General features: G+C 46.6%; 3 protein-coding genes across 6 annotated transcripts; all 3 read right to left on the reverse strand.

Moving 5' to 3' along the window:
* Positions 1 to 406: 406 nt before the first annotated feature.
* rbm10 (RNA binding motif protein 10) lies at positions 407 to 12172 on the reverse strand. 2 transcript variants are annotated; one of them, XM_067240394.1, is made up of 23 exons: positions 12106 to 12172; positions 11355 to 11432; positions 10653 to 11205; positions 10383 to 10553; positions 10117 to 10186; positions 8243 to 8316; positions 7091 to 7177; positions 6909 to 6969; positions 6618 to 6776; positions 6347 to 6507; positions 6112 to 6209; positions 5654 to 5741; positions 5271 to 5478; positions 5060 to 5163; positions 4896 to 4977; positions 4090 to 4181; positions 3679 to 3873; positions 3222 to 3437; positions 3061 to 3123; positions 2522 to 2725; positions 1785 to 1829; positions 1501 to 1580; positions 407 to 1167 (listed from the first exon to the last, which is right to left on the reverse strand). In XM_067240394.1, exons 2-23 carry the CDS (start codon positions 11369 to 11371, stop codon positions 1077 to 1079), a joined length of 2919 nt encoding a protein of 972 aa, XP_067096495.1. In that variant the 5' UTR covers positions 11372 to 11432; positions 12106 to 12172; the 3' UTR covers positions 407 to 1076. The 2 variants fall into 2 exon arrangements, with proteins under 2 accessions (XP_067096495.1, XP_067096494.1); XM_067240393.1 differs by having other exon boundaries at positions 4896 to 4980.
* Positions 12173 to 14077: 1905 nt separating this feature from the next.
* LOC136946267 (rho-related GTP-binding protein RhoA-C-like) lies at positions 14078 to 17770 on the reverse strand. The gene is made up of 5 exons (XM_067240558.1): positions 17727 to 17770; positions 16714 to 16869; positions 16433 to 16553; positions 16006 to 16136; positions 14078 to 15910 (listed from the first exon to the last, which is right to left on the reverse strand). Exons 2-5 carry the CDS (start codon positions 16867 to 16869, stop codon positions 15737 to 15739), a joined length of 582 nt encoding a protein of 193 aa, XP_067096659.1. The 5' UTR covers positions 17727 to 17770; the 3' UTR covers positions 14078 to 15736.
* A 692-nt stretch (positions 17771 to 18462) lies between these two features.
* Positions 18463 to 23889, reverse strand: usp21 (ubiquitin specific peptidase 21). Of its 3 annotated transcripts, none has more exons than XM_067240555.1 (12): positions 23664 to 23889; positions 22578 to 22634; positions 22255 to 22372; positions 21821 to 21935; positions 21005 to 21124; positions 20835 to 20899; positions 20408 to 20595; positions 20014 to 20092; positions 19713 to 19820; positions 19432 to 19546; positions 19228 to 19311; positions 18463 to 19075 (listed from the first exon to the last, which is right to left on the reverse strand). In XM_067240555.1, exons 1-12 carry the CDS (start codon positions 23817 to 23819, stop codon positions 18877 to 18879), a joined length of 1404 nt encoding a protein of 467 aa, XP_067096656.1. In that variant the 5' UTR covers positions 23820 to 23889; the 3' UTR covers positions 18463 to 18876. The 3 variants fall into 3 exon arrangements, with proteins under 3 accessions (XP_067096656.1, XP_067096655.1, XP_067096657.1); XM_067240554.1 differs by having other exon boundaries at positions 18463 to 19078; XM_067240556.1 differs by having other exon boundaries at positions 18956 to 19311.
* Between the last annotated feature and the right edge of the window lie 505 nt (positions 23890 to 24394).

A 24394-nucleotide genomic window follows, 5' to 3' on the forward strand; every position in this document is an offset into this window, starting at 1 on the left:
CTAGCACAATCCAGGACAAGCCAGCTGGAGCACTAGAATATATTTTTTATGGAATAGTGTATACAGTAGAACTGATCCCAAGGTCGCCAAATTCTATCAAAAGCTTGGAGTGAGATTCCACCCCACCCCTGTGTCAATGCGTGAGGCTTGAGAACCCTGTGATCTTGCGGCACTCCATCCTGCAAAGCGTAGTTCTGTTTTCTGCCTTCAAAATTGCAGAAACCGAACAGCACACATTCCTCTTATTGAACTACTGCTTTTGCAAAGTATATTTGGAAACAATATTGAGAAAACTACACACACTGACTGTGGTGTACAAATATGCACTGTCTGCAGCCTACTGTTTGTTATAAACCCGCAATCCATAATACACCGAAAGAAATGTAAAACGAGACAAAACTACTCCTTAGAGACACGTAGGCTACTGTTTTCATTGATTTTTTTCACACACAGAATACAATTAGTTTTACACACACAGAATAAAATTAGTTTTTCCTCCTTACACTAATGTTAGTGTTACAATATACAAAGGGGAGGAATCTTGCCTTCCATGTCTGGGTAGTCTGGGGGTAAAAAAAGGGTGCTATACACTGAATGACAAGGCATACATGATCAAATCAAATAAACTATGGTGCATAGACATTTATCTTCAATTAATCTTACACGTAATGCTTTAGGGATCACACCATTGACCAGTACAGCAGCAGCAAAAATACTTTGTGCTGCTTCCAGTCCAGAGTAAAGCTTGCTTCTCCAGTTTGACATGTATATAATGGCTTTCATCAGGACCATCAAAAGAAAAAGCAAAGGTGCGTTTCTGTGCAAAAATTGCTCCCAACTATAGGACCAGATAAAGGTGGAATCTGATCCTTGCTGTGGTCAAGGCAACTTTAACTGTCCAGCCAACATCCACCGCCACAGTGCCGAAGTCAGATCCATTCTGCCAAATGTGAAATTCCAAAACTGAAGTTGTGTTTGTATACAGATATTCCTACGTGGCATTTATATTGGACTGTTGTGCTCTGGCAAATCCATTTGCATGTTCGCAAACAAAGTTCAAAATGGCGGCTCAGAGGTCACTCCACTTGCATGTTGCGTAGCAGAAACCCCTTCTTCATCCCTCCCTGCAGCATCCGGGCCCCCAGACTACTGCCTGCCATGCCATCACTGCAGGAAGAGAGGGATACAAAGAAAAAGGCAAACAAAAGAGGAGGGGGGCAGTTAGTGAAAGAAACACTAAACAACTGAATGACAGAGTGAATTGTCATATACTGTAACTACCACATTTCTTAACCAGTAAATGGATTTGCCCTTTCTATCTCAGAACTTCACATCCACCCTTGCTTACACTGTTTCACTCAATACACTGACTGGGATAGTAGTTAGATGTCCAGAGGAGGTGCGCTCAGTTCAAACAATGCGTTCCACCAAGGTGTCACAGCTAAACTGCATTAATTAAAAACATAAATATATATGCGTGTGTGTGTGTGTGTGTCTTACACAGGGCTGTATTTCCTCTTTTTGGGATCTGGAGCTTCTTGGCCGTTGTCTCTCCTCTCTGAAGGCCTGTCTCTGTACCGCTGTCCCGCAAAGAAAAGATTAAATCAATCAATCACTGATATGTTTTCACTGAGTAAACTGTTCAGTCCTGATGCCAGCACATTGTTTAAATTTTCCAGATATAGATGTCTGCTCTTCCACCGAGGCATGCAGACAAGAGCACAAACATCACTGAGGAAATCTTTGCTTGACCCAGAGGCTTAGTTTCCATGACGACAACCCACCTCTCCGCCGATTCCATCCTCGCTCCGCCTTTGTTCCAGATTTTGCTGAGAAAGAAGGTCGGGGGGAGTCAAAAGGTTAAAAAGACCAGTGTATGACTAACTATTTAAACCAAGTTCAGACTTAAAAGGTTGAGTTTCATGTTTGCGTATGATGTGTGTATTAGATTTCAGGCCTTTATGGTATTACTGTTTCCAAGCCCCAAATCCCAAACACGTAAAACACAACTACGCTTCCTAATGATCAACCTGATACCAAAATAAATCAGCAATGGACCAGTATGTTTGTAGCCTGGGTGCCAGCCAAACTTAGCCCGCCCACAAAAAAATTTGGTTGGGAAGTTGGGTCTGGGGTCGCTCGGTTGGGGGAAAACTATGTCCGAACAAGAGCTGTTTGGACCAATCAAATTGTCAGGGCGGGCTTTATACGATGATGGACAGATGATCAACAGTAACGTAATCAACCACATCACCAAAGAGCGCTTGGGTTGAATTCGTTTTCAACAAACAACATACTACTTTGCTCTGATTGGTTGTAGGTCTATCCAATTGTGTGAAGAGGCATTTTTTTCCGGGTTCGGTTGAAACACGCCCCATACTCACAGCCCAACGGAGCGGTATCAGACTCATATTCTGACTAGAATTATGAGTATGACAACGTCAGGCTAGTATGTTTGAGTTTTGTGGCACTTCTCTCAAATGTGGTCTGCCACTGTGTCTGACTCGAGTGTCGAGGGCACCTTGTGGAGCTCAGAGAGCTGCTGGTGTCTGATGAGGGCCTCCTTGCTGGGGAACTGCCTTCTGCACAGCAGACAGGCCAGCTTGGCCCAGTCTGTCATCCTGCCCTCCTTCTCCTCCTTCTCTCCCCCCTCCTCTTCGCTGTCCGTCTCTCCGCTGTACGCTGGGACCAGGCCCTGCTGCTGGGGGGGTGGAGGGGGGGAGCGCTGTTGGGGGACAGAGAGACAAAGAGATGGTACTGTTAAAAGGTCAGGTAAAAAAAAAAATAGCAGAGTTGGAAAAACCTGCAATAACAGTGGAAAACAACAACCAGAGCAGGAGTGAGTGTGTGTGTGTGAGGGAGAGAGAGAGCACTGAAGCCATGAGTCGAAATGCAACTTTGTGGTCGGTCTTCAATATTGAGAAATTATGAGATCTATGCATGTATATTAATATGCTTGTATATTTATATATACGTATATAAATATTTATATATATATACGTATATAAATATACAGTGAGAGAGAGAGAGATCAGTCTGGTTATATGAAAACATCCTCACCTCTCTGTCTGTGGTGTGTCTGAGCTGTTCCAACAGGATCTGAGGCCTTTCAGACAGCGCCCCCTACAGGACAGGAAGAGTCAGTGAAACAGAATTACAGTGGCTTAAAAAGTATGTGAATGTGCACATTATATTCGTGTCTGTGTATCGCCGTGTGCAACCTTTTTCTCAAGGACAGCGTAGCCGGCGTCGGCGCTGGCGGACTCTCGCCGGTCGTCGAGGCGGTTCCCAGGCGCTCTGGCGTAACCGGGGGGCAGGGCTACGGAGGCCAGAGGTGCAGCCAGTGAGGAAGAGGAGGAGGAAGAGGAGGAGACGGAGCGGACGTTCTCCTTCTGTCTGTTCAGACTCTTAGCCCAGCGCTCCATGTCCTTCGCTATCTGGACACACACACACAGGCACACACACACAAACACTGGAAATCTTGTCTTGCTGGATACTGGAACTTAATGACTGTCTATACAAATCAGGTACACAACACTGCAGACAACAACCAGCACTACGCAAGTAGGCCCTGTTATCTTAAGAATTCTGCCTGCCAATGTCAATACCATAGATATCAAAGGCTAAATATTAAATATTAGCAGCCTGTGTGTGTGTGTGAGTCGGTGTGTCCGGTACCTGTTGAGCCGTTTTGTTCTTCGGCTTGTCTTTCTTCTCCTTGCCACCGAGGGCAGCAGCAAGGGGATCGGAGGGGGCGGGGCTGTCGCCGGGGGTGGCAGCGGTCCCAGCTTCTGATTGGGCAGGGGCGGGAATGTACGTTTGCTTCTCCCCACTCCAGTACATATACTGCTGGGTGTGAGAGTTGAAGTAGTACTGGAGAGAGGGAGGAGGGGAAAGAACAAACAAAAGAGAGAAGAAAGAAAGGGAGTGAGAGCAAACAAGCGAGAGAGAAGATAAAGGAGAATGAGATAAGAAGAAAAAAGAGAGAGACAGATTTATATTTACAAACTTCCCATATTGGACAAGGGGTGCATGAAGGTTCAATCCCCCCCCCCCCCCCCCGCCAGTGATCCAAAGTGTGAGAGTCACCTGGGAGTTGGGGTCGTAGTACAGGCCGGTCAGCGGGTCGTAGTAGTAGCCAGACGTTTCATCATACTGGTACGTGGACACGTCAGGGACAGCTAGGGACGGAGAGACACTCGACTAGTCAGGCACGTCTCCACACGCAGACACACCGGCCTGCATCAGACAGGCACGTCTCCACACCTCCATCCTACTACCCTCCCTCCATCCCTACTACCTCCCTCCATCCCTACTACCTCCCTCCATCCCTACTACCCTCCCTCCATCCCTACTACCTCCCTCCATCCCTACTACCCTCCCTCCATCCCTACTACCTCCCTCCATCCCTACTACCCTCCCTCCATCCTACTACCTCCCTCCATCCCTACTACCCTCCCTCCATCCCTACTACCTCCCTCCATCCTACTACCCTCCCTCCATCCCTACTACCTCCCTCCATCCTACTACCCTCCCTCCATCCCTATTACCCTCCCTCCATCCCTACTACCTCCCTCCATCCCTACTACCCTCCCTCCATCCCTACTACCTCCCTCCATCCCTACTACCCTCCCTCCATCCTACTACCTCCCTCCATCCCTACTACCCTCCCTCCATCCCTACTACCTCCCTCCATCCTACTACCCTCCCTCCATCCCTACTACCTCCCTCCATCCTACTACCCTCCCTCCATCCCTATTACCCTCCCTCCATCCCTACTACCCTCCCTCCATCCCTACTACCCTCCCTCCATCCCTACTACCCTCCCTCCATCCCTATTACCCTCCCTCCATCCCTACTACCTCCCTCCATACCTCTCTCCCCTTCATACTCACGATATTGAGCGTACTCGTACGCTGTGCCGGGGGTGGCTGGCTGGCTCTGTGTGGCTGGCTGAGGCTTCCCCACTATCTCCACCTGCTGAAAGACACACACTTTGAGTCAGAGTGTGTGTGTGGGTGTGCGTGGGTGTGTGTACTGATGGGCGGATGATTGTTACCTGGCTGGACTGTGTGGAGGTAGAGGTGGCGTTAATAGCTGCCTGCGTGTGAGCCAATGAGAGATGGACTCCGTCAACCCCGGACAGCATAGCCTCGGAGACTGCTGTTGGAGTAACACACACACACACAAACACACACACACACACTAATAAGTAACCAGCCCAAATGAGGGGAAACGCCTGTTTGGATAAGGCAAAGTTTGGTGCTCACCAGGGTCTGCTGTGTAGGCCCCCATCAGGCCAGCCCCTGTGCTGGACAGACCGGTACCTGCTCCCCCTGTCTGGCCTGCGTAGGCCAAGCCCTCTGGCCTACAGGGGAAATCCTGGTTCTCCTGGATGTATGCAGCTGTCAACACTGCCCCCTGTTGGTACACTGCTACATCCACACCCTGAGCACCTCCAGACACACTCTGGGCAGTCTGAGAAGAGGGTGAGAGGTAGACAAGGTAGCATGAGGTAAACAGTATACATTCACAAGTAAATAACCATACATATACAAGTAGAGTAAAGAACTATAAAATAAAGACAATTACTCAAAACAATAGATCAATTTTGTTTTTGTGTCCTAGGTGTGACGCTGGGCGGCTGGCTGACCTGTGTGACGGCCCACTGGGCTGCAGCGATGGCTGTGCTGGCCACGGTGGCCGCACTCACCCTGCTGCCATCAGTCAGGAACACATCCCTGAGAGAGAGAGAGAGAGAGAGAGAGAGAGAGAGAGAGAGAGAGAGAGAGAGAGAGAGAGGTGGGGAGAGTCACATCATTCTTACTTAAAAAATGCTCACGTTAGCTCTCTCCTATAGACAAGCATTAAGCAAGTAAATACTATCGGTGGTTCCTCTGACATGTTTTACAGTCGTTCCAGATAAGCAATCCCTAGCAGACATGTGCTTACGTTACATCGTGTGCTGTCCTAATTTGATAGCAGGGGGATTCAGTTCACGGAGGTTTGAATTTTGTTTCTGTTTAGAGAGATGCCAGTCTGTGTAACCGACAGGCTGTGAAGCGAAACTGGACTGCAGCAGAGTGCGTGTGTGTGTGTGAGTGTGTTTACCGTTTGGAGCCCTTGGCAAACTCCACCGCTATGGCTTTCCCATCGATGGTAAGCGCTGGCTGGAGAGCCTGTAAGATCTGGAGCAGCTGGGATGCCTCCTGCAGAGACGCACAGCGCCAGAGAGAGAGAGAGTGTGCGCGTGAACGCATGTTTCTCTTCCTCACCACTCAAGTCATTAACGGAGAAAAACGTGTGAACCACAAGCAGGGCCGGTAAGTGTGTGTGTGTGTCATACCACTATGGTGGAGAGTTGCAGGAAGGCGAAGCCCCGATTGAGCTGCGTCTGTTTGTCCTTGATGAGGCGAACGTTGGAGGGCGACAGCGTGGCGAAGGGGGCCAGCGCAGACAAGATGGCCTCCAGTGAGGTGTGAGGCCCCAGGTTCCTCAGGATCAGAGCTGCGAGAGAACCAGAGAGAACGTTCCGTCACGTGACGAGACGGGACGGAGAGAGAGGGAGGGAGGGGAGGGGATGTACAGAAAGGAGACCGAGCCACACGGAGACTCACTGTCGTTGGCCACCTCTGCCTGCTGAGGGATGGCCACGGCGCTGAGGGCCGGGGCGGAGGGTTGGTAGGGGGTGGGCAGGGGCAGTAAGCCCTGGGCACTCTCCTTCTGGTGCCCCGGGGGCAAATCCCTCTGGAGCAGGGGCAGCTTCAGCTCAGCTTCTGGTGAGGGAGTAGGGCATTACACACAGACATATTCACCCCCCCTCCAGCTCTGACAGGGTCTGCTCGGTGTGGAACTTTACTGAGAGCTGAATCTAGGCCGGAGGGTTCTGGAAGTAGAAGAGTGAGTACCTGATTTCGGCACACCACACTTGAAGCACTTCTCTCTTCGTTTGAAGTTCTGGACGCCACACTGTCGGGTGGAACAGAAGAGGAGGAGGATGAGGGCCCGTGCATGCATGCACACGCACACACCAGATCACTCCCTCACACAACCTGACATGACAGTACACACTAACAGCCTGGTATTGTACCTTGTTGCAGAGCCAGTCTTCATTGGCACGTGGTTTGGGGTCGCTATAGTGCATGGACACCCTCTGCCCCATAATAGACAGAACTCTCTGAAAGAATCAGAGCGAGAGAGAGAGAGATAGAGAGGGGGAGAGAGAGGGGGAGGAGGGTAGGGACAATGAATGATTATCAAAGATAAAGTAGGACACATGCTAGAGAGAGGCCTCATCTCACAAGAGTAGGGCAGAGAGAGAGAGAGAGAGAGAGAGAGAAAGAGAGAGAGGGAGAAAGAACAACTGAGGTGGAAAGAAAGACAAGAGAGAAGTACAACCTTCAGCTTTAGGGAACTTGGGACGGACTGAGATGGTGTGTTTGAGTGTGTGTGTGTGTGTGTGTGTCTGCAAGTCAGTTTTGTCAACCCCCCCCTTAAGGGGAAACCATGTACCACCATGCCACCCACACCTTCACCCCTCCCCCTCCCCCCCAACAACCAGCCTAGCTTGACAGCGCCGACGGAAACTGCGCTAGCTCTGGATTCAGGCGACGTTCATGGTTTTCCCAGAACATGGACCTCGGGACCCACAGAGCGGAGGATGGTTACTGCTGTTGGTTCTGATCCAGGAACTGTGATCCAGCCCTGCCCCCCTGCAGAGAGGTGTGTGGGCTAGACTGACAGCTAGATCATCATCCAGTCTACTGCGTTGGGGACCAGGTCACTCTCACAGGACGCCCCCACACCCCAGAAGCTACCGGCAAGTTTGGAGGCTGCCCGTGCCTCCCCCCCCACCCCCCCGTACTCGTCTTCCGACACCATTGACTAAACGAGTGCAAAAACGGCTCGATTTGGGAGAGGGAGGGGGAGGAGGGGAGGATGTTTGAGAATAGACAGTTAAAACACAAACACATGGGCATCAGAAAGCACACTCTTGGGTGTGTGTGTGTGTGTGTGTCTGGAGAGACAGCAACCAACAATTCTATTCTGAAGCATACAATCCCTCCTAGTAATACCAGAAGTGTATGGGTGTGAATGCGATGACGGCTTGTATTGAGCATGTACATGCGAAACGTGCAATGTGGCGTGTGTGAGTGCGTGCGTGTAGCATGTGCATATGTGTAGGTGGTGTGTGCCTGCATGTATGTATGTGTGTGTTTGTGTGTGTGTGGTGGAGAGTGACCTGGTTGGTCTCCATCCAGCTGCTGGCCTCCTGTATGAGATTAAACTCGACGAAGGCGAATCCTCGGCTCTGACCTGGACACCGCCCAGCGCCATGGCAACCGAACAACAACAACAACATAACAACAACGCAGTGAGGGGTTAGTGCTTCATGTACAGGTGGAGAGAGCGAGAGAGAGATAGGGAGAGGAGAGAGAGAGAGAGAAAAAGGACCCTGTCTGAGTACTGACTAAAATGATCTCACACAATACTGGATCGGTGTACCATCACTAATACAGTCCTGCCCGGACGATGCACTGATAATGGACCGCCAAACTGGGCACGGTTAAAGCTAGAGCCAGCAGAGTGACCTCTCCATGACAGGTTTCCACTAGAGACATTGGAAGAGGGAGGGTGACCTTCTGGGAATTTTCATTAGGAAGAGTTTTGGGGAATACACAAGAATGAATCTGGAATTTTGGGGTTGTGTGCATGTACAGTATTCCCTTCTCATTGCCCCCCACCCCCATGTCATTTCTCACAGAAATGTTTCCGGAAAATTCTTGGAAACCTCTAGATTATTATTACTTATATATAATTGTTTTTGTGACACCTCTTGCAGCCCTGAGTTTGTATCCCATTCGGATAGAAGGTTGAGTCTCTGGCTATTTCAATTCCAAACGTCTTGTTTTGGGAGTGATGCCACACCGTCCAGTCTACCCTGGAGGGAGAGTGCAGTGCGGACGCTGTCATCCGGGTCGAGGAGAGGGGAAAGGAGAGATGGTGGAGGAGCGCTGTGATGCAACCATTCATCAGTTGGGTCTGATCTTTACACTCGAGTACTCTGGCTCGCGAGCATCATCAGAGACAGACGTGTGCACGGACACACACGCGCACTCACACACTCTCTCTCCCTCTCTCTCACACACACACACACACACTCGCACAGCAAAAGCTCGTCTTTTTCGGAAGGCTGAGATGCAGTGAAATATTTAGCGCTGCGGTGAAAGGTTGCGGTGTCTGTGTCTGAGCAAGGGTAAAATATTTAAAAGCAACACACGGAAGTTTCTTTCTGATTCTACGTGTTACCAGCCTTCACTGAATAGCCTGAGAACGTATATGTATTTCATAGAACACTAATAATATGTCAGAAAGAGAGAGAGAGAACACACACACAGTGAGTTAGCAGGGAGAAGCATTAACATAGCATATGGAAGAGGTCGAGTTGGATAAAACACACACTCTAAGCTGGTGAGCAGTTAGAGAGGATACACACACACACTAACCAGCAAGTGAGAGAGCCAGCCCTAGACATTAGGTTAGTCAGGAGCATCTGAAGAGATCGAGGTGGTGGAGGCACAGCCATGAGGAGAGAGCAGAGAGGACAGGACAACCAGAGAGAAAACAGGCAGGGCGTTCTGCGTGTAAACACGGGTTGGTGTGTGTGTGTGTGTGTACGGAGGCCCTCCTCATAAGATGAGTACAACCACATGGCTAGTCAAGGAGACGTACAAGTAACAAAACTAGTGTCTATGACCTCGCAGCGACGATAGCGTGTAGAAGAGAGGAGAAGGGATGAGGGGCACACACACACAGAGAGAGAGAGAGAGAGAGAGAGAGAGAGAGAGAGAGAGAGAGAGAGAGAGAGAGAGAGAGAGAGAGAGAGAGAGAGAGAGAGAGAGAGAGAGAGAGAGAGAGAGAGAGAGAGAGAGAGAGAGAGAGAGAGAGAGAGAGAGAGAGAGAGATGAGGAGAGACTTGACACCTTTCCATGTGATTGACTGATTGTGGAGCAGGCCTCGGCATCAGCCGACTGTGCAAGGTGGAGAGGAGGGTGAAAGCGAGAGAGAGAAAGTGGAAAAGGGAGGAGAGGTAACTTGTGGTGGACCTGGCCTCACCTGAAGACTTGTTCCTCATGAGTCTGACTTCTCGGGGCTGGATGCCTTGCTCCTGAAGCTGAGCACGGATCTGGAGGGAAGACACACACACAGACACACAGACACACACAGGAAATGTAAACGCACAGCATTGCGCAGAATAACAACCCTATAAACAAGATATAACTATGATGATACGTTATAAAGACACTCACACACACAGGCCACATACACACAGGCACAGACAGACACACACACACACACACACATATATATATATATATCACCTCATTAGCGGTGGCGTTGGGTGGCAGCATGCGGAGCATGATGATATTGCTGGGTCTCTGGTTCAGGTCTGCAGTGTAGTCCTGCTCTCTCTGATCCAGCTCCTCCAGAAAGAGGTCGGAGCCAGCTGCCGGACCCCCACAGCTCCGCTCCTCCCCTCCTTCTGGAAAACCCTATACATACACACACACACACATACAATTAGCAACAGCACATACAAAGAGGGGTCTCTGTGCCCTGCTCCCCAGGACACACACTAGACCTCAGCTCACCTTTCCCATCCCCGGCCCTCTGGAGAACCTCTCCTCCTCTCCTGGCCTCCCCAAGGAGAAATCCTCCAGGTCCGAGGGGGCGCCGTGCTCTCTGCCCCAGTTTCCCTCGTTGCCCCCCAGGAGAGAAGCATGACTCCCGGGGTAACCTCTCCCCCCGTGACCCCCTCCTCTGCCCAATGGGGAGCTCCTGAAGGGCTGAAAGTCCCTACTGGAGGCCTCTTCATCTCTCTGAGGCCTGGGGAAGGATAGCTGGGGTGGGGCCTGGGGGCGAGGGGTACCGGGGAAACCCTTGTTCAGCCCTCGTCTGCCTTCTCCTCGCTCTTCTCCCCTCTGAAGGAAACCCGGCCGGTTGTCCGGGAGACGACCCAGGGTGAAGTCGTTGACCCCTGCTGGCTGCACTTCGCGGCCGTATCCCCTCTCCTCCCCTGCTCCGATGTCATATCCTGTACCAGGCTCCCCTTCCTCGTGGCCATAACCCCGGTAGTCCATGTCCCGGAAATCGTGCTCATTGAGCATGTTGCCATAGCGACCCATGCGGTCCCCACGGCCACCCCTATTAAGAAACCGAGAAGAACGATAAAGGTAAATAAATAAATGTGCATTCAGGAGATGCGGTTATCCAAAGTGACACACGTGTGGTAAGGTGTATAATGGCAATTAGTACAAAGGATGCAAAAAAGACAAAACAGAAGAAAGTCTCACCTTCTATCATAGTCCATACTGACCCAATGCCCTTATTCTGGTGTTAAGATCCTCTCAAATATTCGGCATTTAGACACCCTGAAAACAGCAAAAAGTACAAGTCAGCTGACAGTTAAGACTACTCTCCTCACTATTTGAACACTTACTGATAGCATTTGAATATGAGTACAAAGTCAAATACACTCGCAGCTAGAACTTGTAGACCAGTGTGACATCAGTTGAGAACTAATAGCCTATTTGTAAAATGCATGACTATATACACCTCTTATGCCAAATTACAGCTATCAGGCTCACAGACAATCGTGCACTGCTGGACAGTCATACAAGCCGTACAGGTGATTGTAAGGTTACCTGAGACTGGCTGTTAGCGTTGGATAATACCGACAGTGAATGTCATGCAGGTCATTGCAATCACAGTACGCCGATAAAACCAAGGATGAATGTTCAACTAGCATCACTTTAAGTCTAGCTACAGATAGCCTACATCTGCTGCTCATCCCACTTCTTGACGTTGTTTTCACCCGCACTGACCAGTCTCTGCACAATCGACACGACTCTTCCAAATGGAAAATGCTGCCAGTATTACCACTGCCACCCTGGACTTTTGCACACAGGTAAAATGGCGAGCTTAGATGTGAGAGGGAGACACAGCTTGTGTCGGCTGTCTATTAAATTGCATATCTAGCTAAACAGACAACTGGATGATGCATGCTAGATAGTTAACAGACTTCGTTCCAGACATACTACATACCGGTAGACGGAAGCTAGCTAACGTCAGCTTTGCAATAGCCCAGTACAGTGCTTATCAGCTTCATTGTTGGCAACGTATTACAATATCATACTTGCCTGACGTTTGGTCGATGAAGTGACATTCATGTTGCCTACGATCGCTTGTATCAGTGTATATGTAAATGCTGCTAGCTTGCTATGTTTTTGACAACTGTGCAAAATGGCTACAGTTTGTGAACATAGGCGGGGCCAATACTTGATTCGATCACACGATTGGTTTATGGAACATACTTGACAAAGGACTATGATTGGACATATGGAAATCAATCAAGGTTGGGAATCTGTACATTCTCAACGTCACTGTGTTCCATCTCGTTATAGTCAGAGAATGTCTAATCTACCCAACAAATCAAATTCAAAGAAATATAAATCTGATCTTTCTGAATCCTGCATATTTTGTGGTGTTTTCACAGAGATGATTGCACATGTGTTTTGTGAATGTTTTTATGTCAGATTGTTCTGGATTGATGTGGAGGATGTATTTCATGTATTGTGTGGATCTCGGATTAAATTACAAAGTACAGATATTATTTTTTACTATGAAGGTAATGATTTGGATAAATGCCATATTTTCATTTTGAATCATTTAATTTTATTTGGAAAATGTTATATCCATAAATGTATATGGTCTGAATATTCACCAATTTAAAAGTGACATGAAAATATATTGGGAAACTTTAAAAGGACTGACAAATAAGAAAGCCATCCAGACTCTGAACATTTACAATGCCTTACAACCTCTTTAATGTAAATCTCATGCGCCCCTTTTTTTCATGTGTTAATGTGTTAATTTAATGTTTTCAGTGTGTTTTTGTATTTGTACTTGAATAATAACGTTTTTTGAACGAAAAAAAAAGAAGAAGAGAACTGCCACCAGAGCCTGTTTAAGGATATATATATTAGACATTCTCTGCTGCCACTCTCGGGAAACTTCCGGCTTCTGAACTGGTTGCGGTTCCACTCTAGTTCCATATGAGGTCGCAAACGGTCGAGTGCAGAATGAATGGAGGTATGGAGCTATACCCCTCAAAATCCACTTTTCTCACTTTTCCGTTTTTGTCTAGTAATTTGAATATTGAATTCGAAAGGGGAGGCAAAAAAATACACACTGCTGAGTGTTAGATTTTTTTTAATCGCTTTTTTGTTCTAAAAAGCCTTTTAAAATCTCAATGACGTCATACACGTCGTACGACCAGAGATACTGCTTTACGGCAAGCTCTGTTCACTTCCTTTTTTCTCTCGAGGCATCGACAACACAGCTGACAGGTTCTCCCTGTCAATACACATCCTAGAAAGAGTCTTGGTTTGCTAATGTTGCTAATGGTCTGGCATTCTGGTTCCGCTTCGGATGCCATCAAGCGGGATCTCTGGTCGTAGTCAGTCCTTCACTAACCAATCAGCATTCATTAGCAGAATACTAGCGTGTTATGGGCAATAACGACTCACCCTGTAAGGAATCGAAAGGACATAAGTACTCGTTCATTCAACTTTCGACCTATAATCCATGTTGAACATGCAAAAACTACAATCAAATCTGAGATTTCTCAACGACAATCAGGCAAGAGACAAATTTAGCCGTTTAGCTCCATAGACTCCCATTCATTTTTGCACTCGACCGCGATCACTCCCAGTGGAACTCTGATGGAACTGCAACAGAATTCGGTACAATGGGGCTTAATAGGGAGGGGACTGGCTCTCTGTATAGACGGGCTCTGTTATAGTGAAGCTTTACTAATTTACCAGTGTGAATACAGACTTTGTATGAATGTATATGTTGGGAGGAAAAACGCATCCTTTCTGCACATTTCCAACAGTGCACGTGTGTATGTCTAAAGGTCTCTAGTTATTAAGATCTCTATATAATAAGAGTATTCATTGTTAAGTCCAAATGAAACGTGCCAAGCCCGTTTAACATGTAACAGAAAAGCCTGGAAAACCAGAAAGCCAGCTTTATTTGAAAAGACTCAAGAAATGTCACAGTACAAAAAAAATATATGACAGCCCAGAGTCCCCCAGACTTTTACCCACTTTAATCACACAGTTACTGTTTCTTATTCCTCACTAATTCGACTTTTTGAAAAGCAATGATTTCAACGCAGAAAAAGTTCACAGAACAGCAGGATTTTATAGAGGGTTAAAATATACTGAGAAAGTATGATGGCAACGACAACTGTAACAATAATAACAACAATATTAATACATTGAAGGGAAAATCGGAGTAAGCTCATGTTTAATAACATTAGCTTATCTCTTTACTAACCCTGCCTTACAGCACAGGCACTTTAATACAAGCCTGTGGAGATGTGACAACCAGATACTATCACCTCCTCAACTTCGCCCACTTACCCCACATATAGACTCACCTGATCAAAATGCATCGCAAAACCTTTACACAATACAGTCAACTTAAAAATGAAAAATAAAGGTGGGGGGGAAAGGATTCTCAATGTTAACTTGCAACAAGCAAAAGAAAATGCTTTGAAGATGACAAATTCACTATGTGGTTGAGTCTTGTTACCCGTTTGAGCCCTATGCCAGACTGTGGCTGTGTAAAGGGGGGCTTTGGCATGGGGCCAGGGTCTGGGAGACAAAATAGGTTGTGTGTGTGTGTGTACAGTACATGGACGATCAAGTGTATCACAACAACAACAAAAAAACACATGGATATCATGGATACAAACATACACTAAAACACACATGCATCCACATGGACGAACATGCAGACTCTCTCTCAAACAGACACACGCTGGAGTTACAAAATATAGGCACACGTACAGAACTAAGAATCTCAAGCGGGTTATTTTGTTGTGGGGGAACACACCTCCGTACAATCTGGTCTATAGACAAACTGAGCACAGTGCCTGAGTTCAGTACATGGGGCCTGAGGAAACTGAGCCAATGATGAGACAGGATTCACTGAAGTGGCACATACGCAAAGGGAAACACCTAAAGATCTGTGATGACAGCAGAAGAGTCCACCCCCCCACCCCCGTCCCCCCCCCCCCGACACACCCCGCGACACAGACTCTTGACCCACCTCCCCGCTCCAGGCTCTTCCAAGCCACTGTTCTGAAGGCACAACGTTTAGGCTATATAAGATCACTTAGATATGGCCTTTATTTTACCCATCTAACCTGTATTCTAGCCTTGACATTGTCTTTGTCTATCTCTCAAATTTACCAATTCCATGTCCCCCCCTCCCCCTCCCTCCCATGTATGAACCTTTGGCCCGGCAGGGATCACTTGTGTCTTCATTTTCTGCTTGACACAGTTCTATATTATACGTCCTGGCCCAATTCCAATTCAACCATTTGTCCCTAGCTTACGTAACTTTACACCTGAAGGGAATTGAGAGATGTTAACGCTGTGTCGAAAAGGAGGACTTACAGCTATAATGTGGATGCCAATCTAATCTTTGCAGATCTACAGGAGTGTTCAAGAGGACAGGGGACGATTTGGAATTGGGCAGTCCTGCACCTGTTCCTGGCTCTAACCACCCTCCCCATTCCCCCTCAAACCCCAAGCCTCTAGAAAAGGGCAGAGGGACGAAGCTGTCCGAGATCTGTGCTTGAGGACAGCTTCCCAGCCAGAGCTTATAGGAGCAGACAGCCGCTCTTCCTGCTGCGCTTCTTGGCCTGCAGCGCTGCCCTGGTGGCCATCTCAAACACTTCCCTCACGCCATCTTTGGTTTTAGCAGAGCACTCTTGGTAACCATAGGCACTGATGCGGTTCGCCATGTCCCGGCCTTCCTCTGGCTTCACAGGCTCCTGGGCAGAGACGAGCAGAAAGGGACAGGGTTGAGGCAAGGACAGACACGCCAACACGCCATGCTTCTTCAGACACCAAGGCACCGCGGCGTTACCTGTTTCATTTTGGCGAGTTCCCGCCTCGTGTGCTCGTCGTTGCGCAGATCCTTCTTGTTGCCCACGAGGATGATGGGAACGTTGGGGCAGAAGTGTTTCACCTCAGGGGTCCACTTCTCTGGAATGTTCTCTGTAAAGAGTGTTTTCAAGATCCACATCGATCATTTTAAACCGCAATGGAAATGTTCATTTATTGACAAAGAAGATAATAACTGATTTTAAAGTTATACTGTAGAGTAAAGTATTTAACCTGATAAGTGAAACTTTTAAATGTCTCTTTTTTTGGCAATTGGTAAAGCCGCTCACTTACAGTAAACATACATTTGGAGGTAAAACAAAATAACTGCCTCATTGGCATATATACTCTTTGATGTACCAAGGCAAAATGTGTGTGTGTGCAAGAGAGAGAGATTCAGTGTGCAGTACCTAAGCTGTCGGGGCTGTCTACGGAAAAGCACATGAGGATGACATCTGTGTCCGGATAGGAGAGAGGCCTCAGCCTGTCATAGTCCTCCTGACCTGCAGTGTCCCATAACGCCAGCTCCACCTGAGAGACACAGAGACAGGGAGAGAGAGAGAGATAGATAAGAAGTGAGAGCGAGGCATGAGGAAGGATCCTTTGTCATTAAGGGTGACCAGTATGAAGCGAGGGCAATGTGGTGAATATTTGGGTATTATAATCCAGTCACTGGCTGGCGTAAACTCACCTGTTTGCTGTCCACCTCGATGTCGGCCACGTAGTTCTCAAACACGGTGGGCACGTAGACCTCGGGGAACTGGTCTTTACTGAAGACGATGAGCAGACAGGTCTTCCCGCACGCTCCATCCCCCACAATCACCAGCTTCTTTCTAATGGCTGCCATCTTCAGAGAACAGAATGACAGGCAAAATTAAGAGTTCTCAAGTTAATATTATTGTGATGAATACATTACATACTTTATGTATGGCACACAAAACAGGCCTTAAGAAAAACTATAATAAACCCCAAATTGGCCTACTTATCACACCTGTTTAAAGTTTAAATACTTAGGACTACGTTTCCTGACGTGGACCAAAAGAAAAGGACTTTCTAGTACTCATTGCTTAATCTATCAATGGAAATGCGTGTATATGATTTGCTATTTAAAAATAAATTATTTCCTTTACTTGAACATTGCATTTGGCCATCACAGTAAGATAAATGACCATGGCAGTGTCCTAGAATTACCTCCAGCTGCCTGCTGCTTTTTAAAACAAAATAACTAACTAGTGTTAGATGTTCGCTACTTGTTGGCAACTAGACCATACTGTAGGGCAGCAACAAAAAATGTTGGCTAATCTCTATTGTACCCCAAGTCGTTAACGACTTAACGTTACCCCACCTAGCACTACCTAGCTCACTGAGAACAGTGTTGTAAGAATAAAATATATTTTGTCTGTGAGTAATGATGAAGTTACCCATGCTAACGTTTACTGCTACGTGTAGTTAGCTAGCCAGGATAAAGTCGCTATTAAATTAGCTAGCAAAACTAGCCTAGCTTATGTTAGCTAGCGGTGTGCTAGCTAACTTGGCTGTCAAAACCTTTCACTATTACTTGGTTTGGCTAGGTAGTTAGCGCTCATTCTACGTCAGAATTTGGGTTTGCCAAACAATTACATACTATTCCTGATCTAGGAGTCCTAAATGTGTAAGCAGAATTTCTTTAAACGTATAAAATTAACGAAAAACATAGCAAGCTACCGTATGTGTCCGCTTTCCTCTTCTTCCTGATTTACGAAGACTCCACCTACTTCTCCACTCGGCGTGATGACGATGACGTCGACTAAACCCATCAACTAAACTGAATATTTTGTTAACTAGACTAGAGGGTTTAACAACAACAACAAAATATCCCTTCAGTTGCATGGACTTGGATATCAACTGTGCTTCTCATGTAAATAATCCGAAACTTTAATGCATTGGTTTTCGATTTTGGACTGAATTGAGCCCACATACTTCATCTTCGTCTCAAGAGAAATGTATTGAATGTGAATAGATACTACGTTATTTCTCAAATGGGAAAAAAGCTAGGAAATAAATAATGTGAAACAATTATAATAACAGATTGTTTTTTTCATGAAAACAAATATTTGATTTATGTATTATGTATAAAATGTATTTTTTTCATTAATGTTTAATTCATTACAGTGTATGAATAATGACCAAATGTTAACTATTTTAAATGTACTATTGTGATGTATGTCTTTTTTTCTTAACTGTGTAGTGACCTTTTTATTTTTGAAAAATGTATGTTTGGATAGATATATCATTACTGTTGTGTTTCTGAACATTTGATATGATTGCTAAAAATGTAACGAAAGAGTGTTGTTGAAAAGGGCCAAACAATGAACACAGTATCTATATTTTTATTCAACATTTAACAGATTACAGTTTTATTCCAACCAGTATCATGATAGCAAACATTAAGAAAGCATTGCATTCTACTGAGTAGAAGCCACATCATCTGCAAGTACATTTCTTCCTTTAATAATCTTATCAGGAGCTGTTAGTAGAAAATAAAGAATACTGCTTTGTATAAAATCATATTTTAAAACCATCTTATGATGGATTTGTACAAATTCGCAACCTCACACAGAGGGAAAAGAATCAAAGCAAAGAAAAGATACAGAGGTGTCAAATAATTACGAGATTTGAAACTGTGAATTATTCAAACTCCTGAGGCTTTGGACAACAAATTTCTTAGAAAAATATGCCTTCAAGTGTAGCTACTCTCTTTCTACAATGTATATTTGCCTGCTTCGCTGTATAAGCCTACTTAATCCAAATATTTGCATCGATTAATAATGTTGTTATGATTTTCCATGACTGTGTGGACACAAAATCTATAGCTTTATGAAGTCTGCCAAGACAATAACAGTCTGCAAGTCTCTGTAAGTGCACTCTCACAATTGTTTGTTCTCATCCTTTTCTTGAACCCTTTCCAACCGAGTCCAACGCGTTTCTTCTCTTGCTTCCTCCATTTTCTTCTTCTATCTGGACTAAGTCCCACAATGCCATTATAGCCAAAGAGTTCCAACTCTTTGAGTGAACTGCTGAGACAATGAGATACATTAGCTGGGGTTTTGCTGTAAGTAACATCCCAGCTGACAGGTAAAGACATTTTAATACAGCTTCCCCAATTTGCTGAAACGTTGCATGTTTGATCTGATATGGTCGATCTGATTGGCTGGCTGAGTCTCACTTCCTGACTGTGCTGTTTTTGCGCTGGTAGAAGAGTACATAGGCCTGGTTGGACTGCAGCTGGTTCTCCGACACTGGGTAGACACTGAGAGATGGGGGAAGGTTATTTCATCAGACATATTTTTAGAATGCGACAACAATAAGTGTGTGAGGGAAAAGTGTGTGTGTGTGTTCTGTCAGTGTCGTAATGTAATCCAGGTCTCACCTGGAGTCATTGTAGCAGCACCATCCGTTGTCTTCCAAACAGGAAGCAGTGTAATGGCCCATGTTCACTGTCCCCGAGTGGTTACACATAGCATACAAGTCATAAAGAATAGGACCTGTGGACGGACAGACAGCAACTTTATCATTCTGGTTGTGCACTCACACACGCACTCGAACACACCCACACTTGCAACACATCCTTGCGACACTCTTTTACGCACGGCGTAAAAAACACCCCCACTCACATTTGAACACACTCGGTAAGTAAGAGAAATATTTTACCGCAGTCAGCAGGTCCGTAGGGACCCAGGTTCAGGTTGGTGAGCGGGAAGGAAACACACACTGTGCTCTTACAGATGGAGTATCTAGACATGGCGAAGCGATTCAGATCTGGAAGCGTCTGTTAAGTCTTCATCATCATCACCATCATCATCATCCCCCCAAACCCCTGCACCACCATCATTATCATCACGCTCCTAATTATCGGCCTCATCATAATTACCATCATCATTACACTGGACAAAGAAGCCACTGTCATTAGTCACAATGTAATGAGTTACTGGTCGTTTGCTGGTGAGGATACGGATGACGATGACCTGCGGGAATCTCTGGATGGACAGTCTCTTGGTGCTCTCCGTGCGCTTCTTACACCTCTCGCACATCTGGACACACACACACATACATAACGTTTATATTAAAACTGTTTATATTTAACCTATAGATTCTGGTCTTGAAAATGTACTTGCAGTATCTCTTACACACTACTACACATGCACATACATACGTACACCCACCCACAAACATACAAATAACGGTCGGATGCCCAGCGGTCTGTAATGTTTGAACTAAACACCTGCTGGAGGTGGGTCCGACTTCTGAAATTTCCAACGTCCCCCAAGACAATCTTCCACTCCCTCCCCCCTGAACATGTCTTTTCATGCATCTCCAACAACCCATGTCAATGCTGACACACTTACGGGGGCGTTCTCTTTGTCGAGCTTCTCCTCCTGGGAGAAGAGGTCCAGGCACTCCTTCAGGGAGACCCCCCCAGCCGTGCTCCTCTTGGGGATGGGCAGCGACAGGTCACAGAAGACGTCGAACGTGGTGGAGTAGTGAGAACACACAGAGCAGTGTAGGGAGCTGCGTAGTTGACCAGCGAACAGGTCTGGAGTGTGTGTGTGTGTGTGGTGGAAGGGTGTGGAATTATTAAGTAAATGGGGATAAGAGAGAAAGGGAATTCGATGGAGAAAGATGGGGGGTGAGAGAGGTAGCAGAGATAAAGTGCAACAGAGAGAGAGGACAGGAAAATGGAGAAAGGGAGACTGAGGTTATTAAAAAATAATTGTATGTAAGACGAAGAAAAACAAATGCGGAGAGGCCCAGACATAGTTTCACCGTCCTCACCCACAATTCTGCTGTCGTCCCTCTCCAAGTGTCGCTTCCACATGGCAGAGGCCTCCTCTTCCATCCTGATGGAGAGAACGGGAGAAAAGAGGGATCAACAATGAACTACAGGTCGCTGTAGGCCCAAGTCTTCCCACTGTGACAATGACGAAACAAAAACACACATGCACCTGATTTTGGCATATTTTTGTTCGGGCTCCAGGCCGTTTCTGCGGACATACGGTCGTCGGTTTATTTCAGTGTGCAGCCTGTCCAATAGGAACCTCAGAAACTCCTGGGCATCCTGCTGACTGAGAGAGAGAAACAGAGAGACAGAGAGACAGAGAGACAGAGAGACAGAGAAACAGAGAAACAGAGAGACAGAGAGACAGAGAGACAGAGAGACAGAGAGAGAGAGAGAGAGAGAGAGAGAGAGAGAGAGAGAGAGAGAGAGAGAGAGAGAGAGAGAGAGAGAGAGAGAGAGAGAGAGAGAGAGAGAGAGAGAGAGAGAGGTCAGACTTCTCCCTGACTTTGATGGTGAGATCACACCTCAGGAAAATCATAGAGAGGGTGTGGAGAGAAAGAAAGCACTTTTAACTGTGTCTTTTGGGGTATACATGATAATCATGAGTATATTAACTCTCCAACTTTTTGGCTGGTATCTTGATTCACCGCCTGCAACGAGCTAACAGCAAACAAATCTGACGCTAGATATTTGACATGCCACCTCCAGTACGTTTTGTGTAGCCTCATAGTAAGTGAGCATGCTATAGGAGTGTCAGAAGGAGTTTGAACATAGTTCTTATTAAAACTTAAAATTATCCTTGCTATGAGATTGATCGTTGTCTCCCTCTATATTAGCCAAACACAACTGCTAATAACTGTGAACATGGGCTGAGACAATCTCCCAAAATCTATTTCTGCCAACTTTGACAGCATTAGTCACGTGAGGCATTGTCAGCTGCGGGTCTTGTCACCGAGACAGAGTCGCCCTCGCCCACACACACCTGTAGCCGCTGAAATAAGGCACGGCGTCTTTGAAGAGGGTGTAAAATCTCCCGGGATTCACCACGGTGTCCCCTCCGTTGATGTCCCACAGGCCTGCCAAGACCTTGGAGAAGGCTGAAACCGAAGGAGAGCATGTGAGTGGACGGCGAGAGGGAGAGATGGAGGGAGAGGGAAATATGAGGAGGGCAGGGGGAGGGAAGGGTGTGTGGACAGAGAGAGCTGAGGACATACCAGAAGGACAGAACAGACTGGGACAGATGATAGAGGGGGGGGAGAGGAGAGGAGATATGACGAGGATCAGGCAGGACTGACGAGGAGACGTGGAGGACAGAAGCTGTGTCGTCTGCATGTTAATATTGTCAGGGTGCACTTGTGTGCAAGACTACGTTCAATGTCATGACACACATGAAGGAGTGTGGTGATTGGATCGTACCCTCCATGAGTTCTGGCTCCTCTCTGGAGTGCTTCTCCTGGACGTAGGCCCTGAGCAGGCAGTAGTCCCTCAGTCCTCGCGTGTGGGACAGACACTGCACCACCGAGTTGAGAAAGCACTTGAGAGAGACAAGATGGAGAGATGGGGGGGGGGGGGAGAAAACGTATGTAATAAAGGAAAGAAAAAATTGTGTATAGGCTATGTGTGTGGCCCCCTCCCTTTAATATATGCACGTGTACAGGATAGGTGCATGTTCACACATGTAGGATGCACGTGGGTACAAATGTAAATACAGACACACACACACAAACCCACAGACTCACTGTGTTCCCCACGTTACGCAGACCAACTTGTCCGTTTCCTATGTTCAGCTGCTCTTTCTGTCGGAAAAAAGGAATTCAAATAGTTGATCTACCAAGGGCATGTTACATCATGACACCACATCCATCCATCCGTCAACAGTTTTTCAAAACATTGTATTTCTACCTTTTTCTTTTCTTTCTGTGGGCCATGGACACATCCTCCTTACCCTTTTCACCCGTGTTTAGTACTTGACATTTGAGTCTCATTGCCGGTGTATGTTCCGACCCCTGCATGTCACGCCTGTGTTCATGTGTGTGTCCACTGTCTGCTGTACAGATTTAGCATGTTTATCCAATTAGCCTGGCAAGGGAGGATTAAAGGAGGTCAACACCAAATGCTGATCCTATTAGATACGGGGACTGCTGACAGGTGCTGTAGCATGTGTGTTGATGTGCATTTGTGAAATGATTATGCATAATGAAAATGTAATAATAAATACGTGTTTTTTACGTCACGCCTAAACGCACAATAACACAGAGCATGCTGGGTAGGCCTTCATTCTAGACAACCGCTGACAATTGTGATGGACCTATGTTGAGCCTTGATGACATGAGGCAAGGAAATTAGGCGTACTGGTGTTTGTTGGTGCTGTTCAGTGATAAAAAAAAAACATAAGTGGTAGAAAAGATTTAAATAGAATAGAATATGTATCTCTACTGTGCACACAGGGGATGGTTTCCTTTGGTTGTCGTGGCATGTAAATCAGTTATAACTCACTTATCCACCTAAAGACCTCATTGGAGGATCTGAAGACACTTCTGGTTTACTCTATAGCACATGCTTACTACATGTTCATGTTACCTTTTGATATAGTGGATGGTTAGATTTGCTATTCGTTTTAAGTGTGTACTGATAGAGTCATTTTTCATTCTTCGGAGCTCTGTTGATAATCTAGAGACAACTACTATCACCTATGATACGATGGATGAATGCATAATATGCCACACCATTGCTACATTGAGAGCTAGTTGTCTCCAGTGACAGATTGCTGAGTAGACAATATCTCAAATGGGCCCTTCAAAAGACATTGAGAGGTGCTTCCCCACCTCTTTATCGGCTACCAGCAGCAGCCCCATGAGGGAGGTGTAGAGCACCGACTGTGAGATGTCCGCCGTCTCCCTCTGAATGGCCTTCTGGGATACCAGGGTCCGGCAAAGGGCCTGGCACGTTCCCTCCATGGTGGCGCGGGTCGCTCCTGGCATCGGGACGATGGAGCGCTGCGTCTTCGACCAATTAGCCTTGACGTTACTGGTGAGCTTACACGGTCACTGGCCGGTGTCCGTTTCTGGTTTAAAGTCCAATAGGTTTAACTCGTTTTTCTACCCCAGGATCAGTTATGTAATGCAGGATCCGGGATGGGAGGAGGTAGAGCCTCTTCAGGTTTGCACTCGGTACCTGTAAAAGAGCAATCCTGCTTGAATACGATGGAAGCCTGCTGTCATTATCTTTAGGCTACTTCTTTCATTAGCCCTACTTTTCTTTTGGACAATTTGATATAGGCCTGAAAGTGACTGTTGAATGCCGATTAGAAATCTACAGGTTTAAACCTATCCAGTCGTGTTACATCTCTTCTAGGAAGTTTGATTACAGAAATTATGCCTGCCTGGGACACACTGGCTACGAATGGCGCGAGGCTGTTCACACCAGACGCACATTTCTCCGCGCCGGTCACCAAGCCAATCACCTTCTCTAAGCTGTCATTTTCACATGTAACGCTGACATGGTACAACAACTTGACATAGGCCGTGTTCACACTTGACTTCTTTTTTCAACTGCC

Source organism: Osmerus mordax, chromosome 7, assembly GCF_038355195.1.
Source record: "Osmerus mordax isolate fOsmMor3 chromosome 7, fOsmMor3.pri, whole genome shotgun sequence".
Lineage (NCBI taxonomy): Eukaryota > Metazoa > Chordata > Actinopteri > Osmeriformes > Osmeridae > Osmerus > Osmerus mordax.

Excerpts from the sequence above, each read along its gene's own strand:
- rbm10 (XM_067240393.1), bottom strand. Across the intron at positions 6,508-6,617 it reads GGCAGAGGTGGCCAACGACA|CTCTGATCCTGAGGAACCTG; the intron begins GTGAGTCTCCGT and ends GTTCTCTCGCAG. Across the intron at positions 4,182-4,895 it reads GTACGAGTACGCTCAATATC|CTGTCCCTGACGTGTCCACG; the intron begins GTGAGTATGAAG and ends CTCCGTCCCTAG.
- usp21 (XM_067240554.1), bottom strand. The coding sequence starts at position 23,819 with ATGCCAGGAGCGACCCGCGCCACCATGGAGGGAACGTGCCAGGCCCTT. Across the intron at positions 19,547-19,712 it reads CTACGGACCTGCTGACTGCG|GTCCTATTCTTTATGACTTG; the intron begins GTAAAATATTTC and ends GTCCGTCCACAG. Across the intron at positions 19,079-19,227 it reads AAAAACAGCACAGTCAGGAA|CAGTTCACTCAAAGAGTTGG; the intron begins GTGAGACTCAGC and ends TCATTGTCTCAG.
- LOC136946267 (XM_067240558.1), bottom strand. The coding sequence starts at position 16,869 with ATGGCAGCCATTAGAAAGAAGCTGGTGATTGTGGGGGATGGAGCGTGC. Across the intron at positions 16,554-16,713 it reads TCGAGGTGGACAGCAAACAG|GTGGAGCTGGCGTTATGGGA; the intron begins GTGAGTTTACGC and ends TGTGTCTCTCAG. Across the intron at positions 15,911-16,005 it reads AACTCGCCAAAATGAAACAG|GAGCCTGTGAAGCCAGAGGA; the intron begins GTAACGCCGCGG and ends GTCTCTGCCCAG.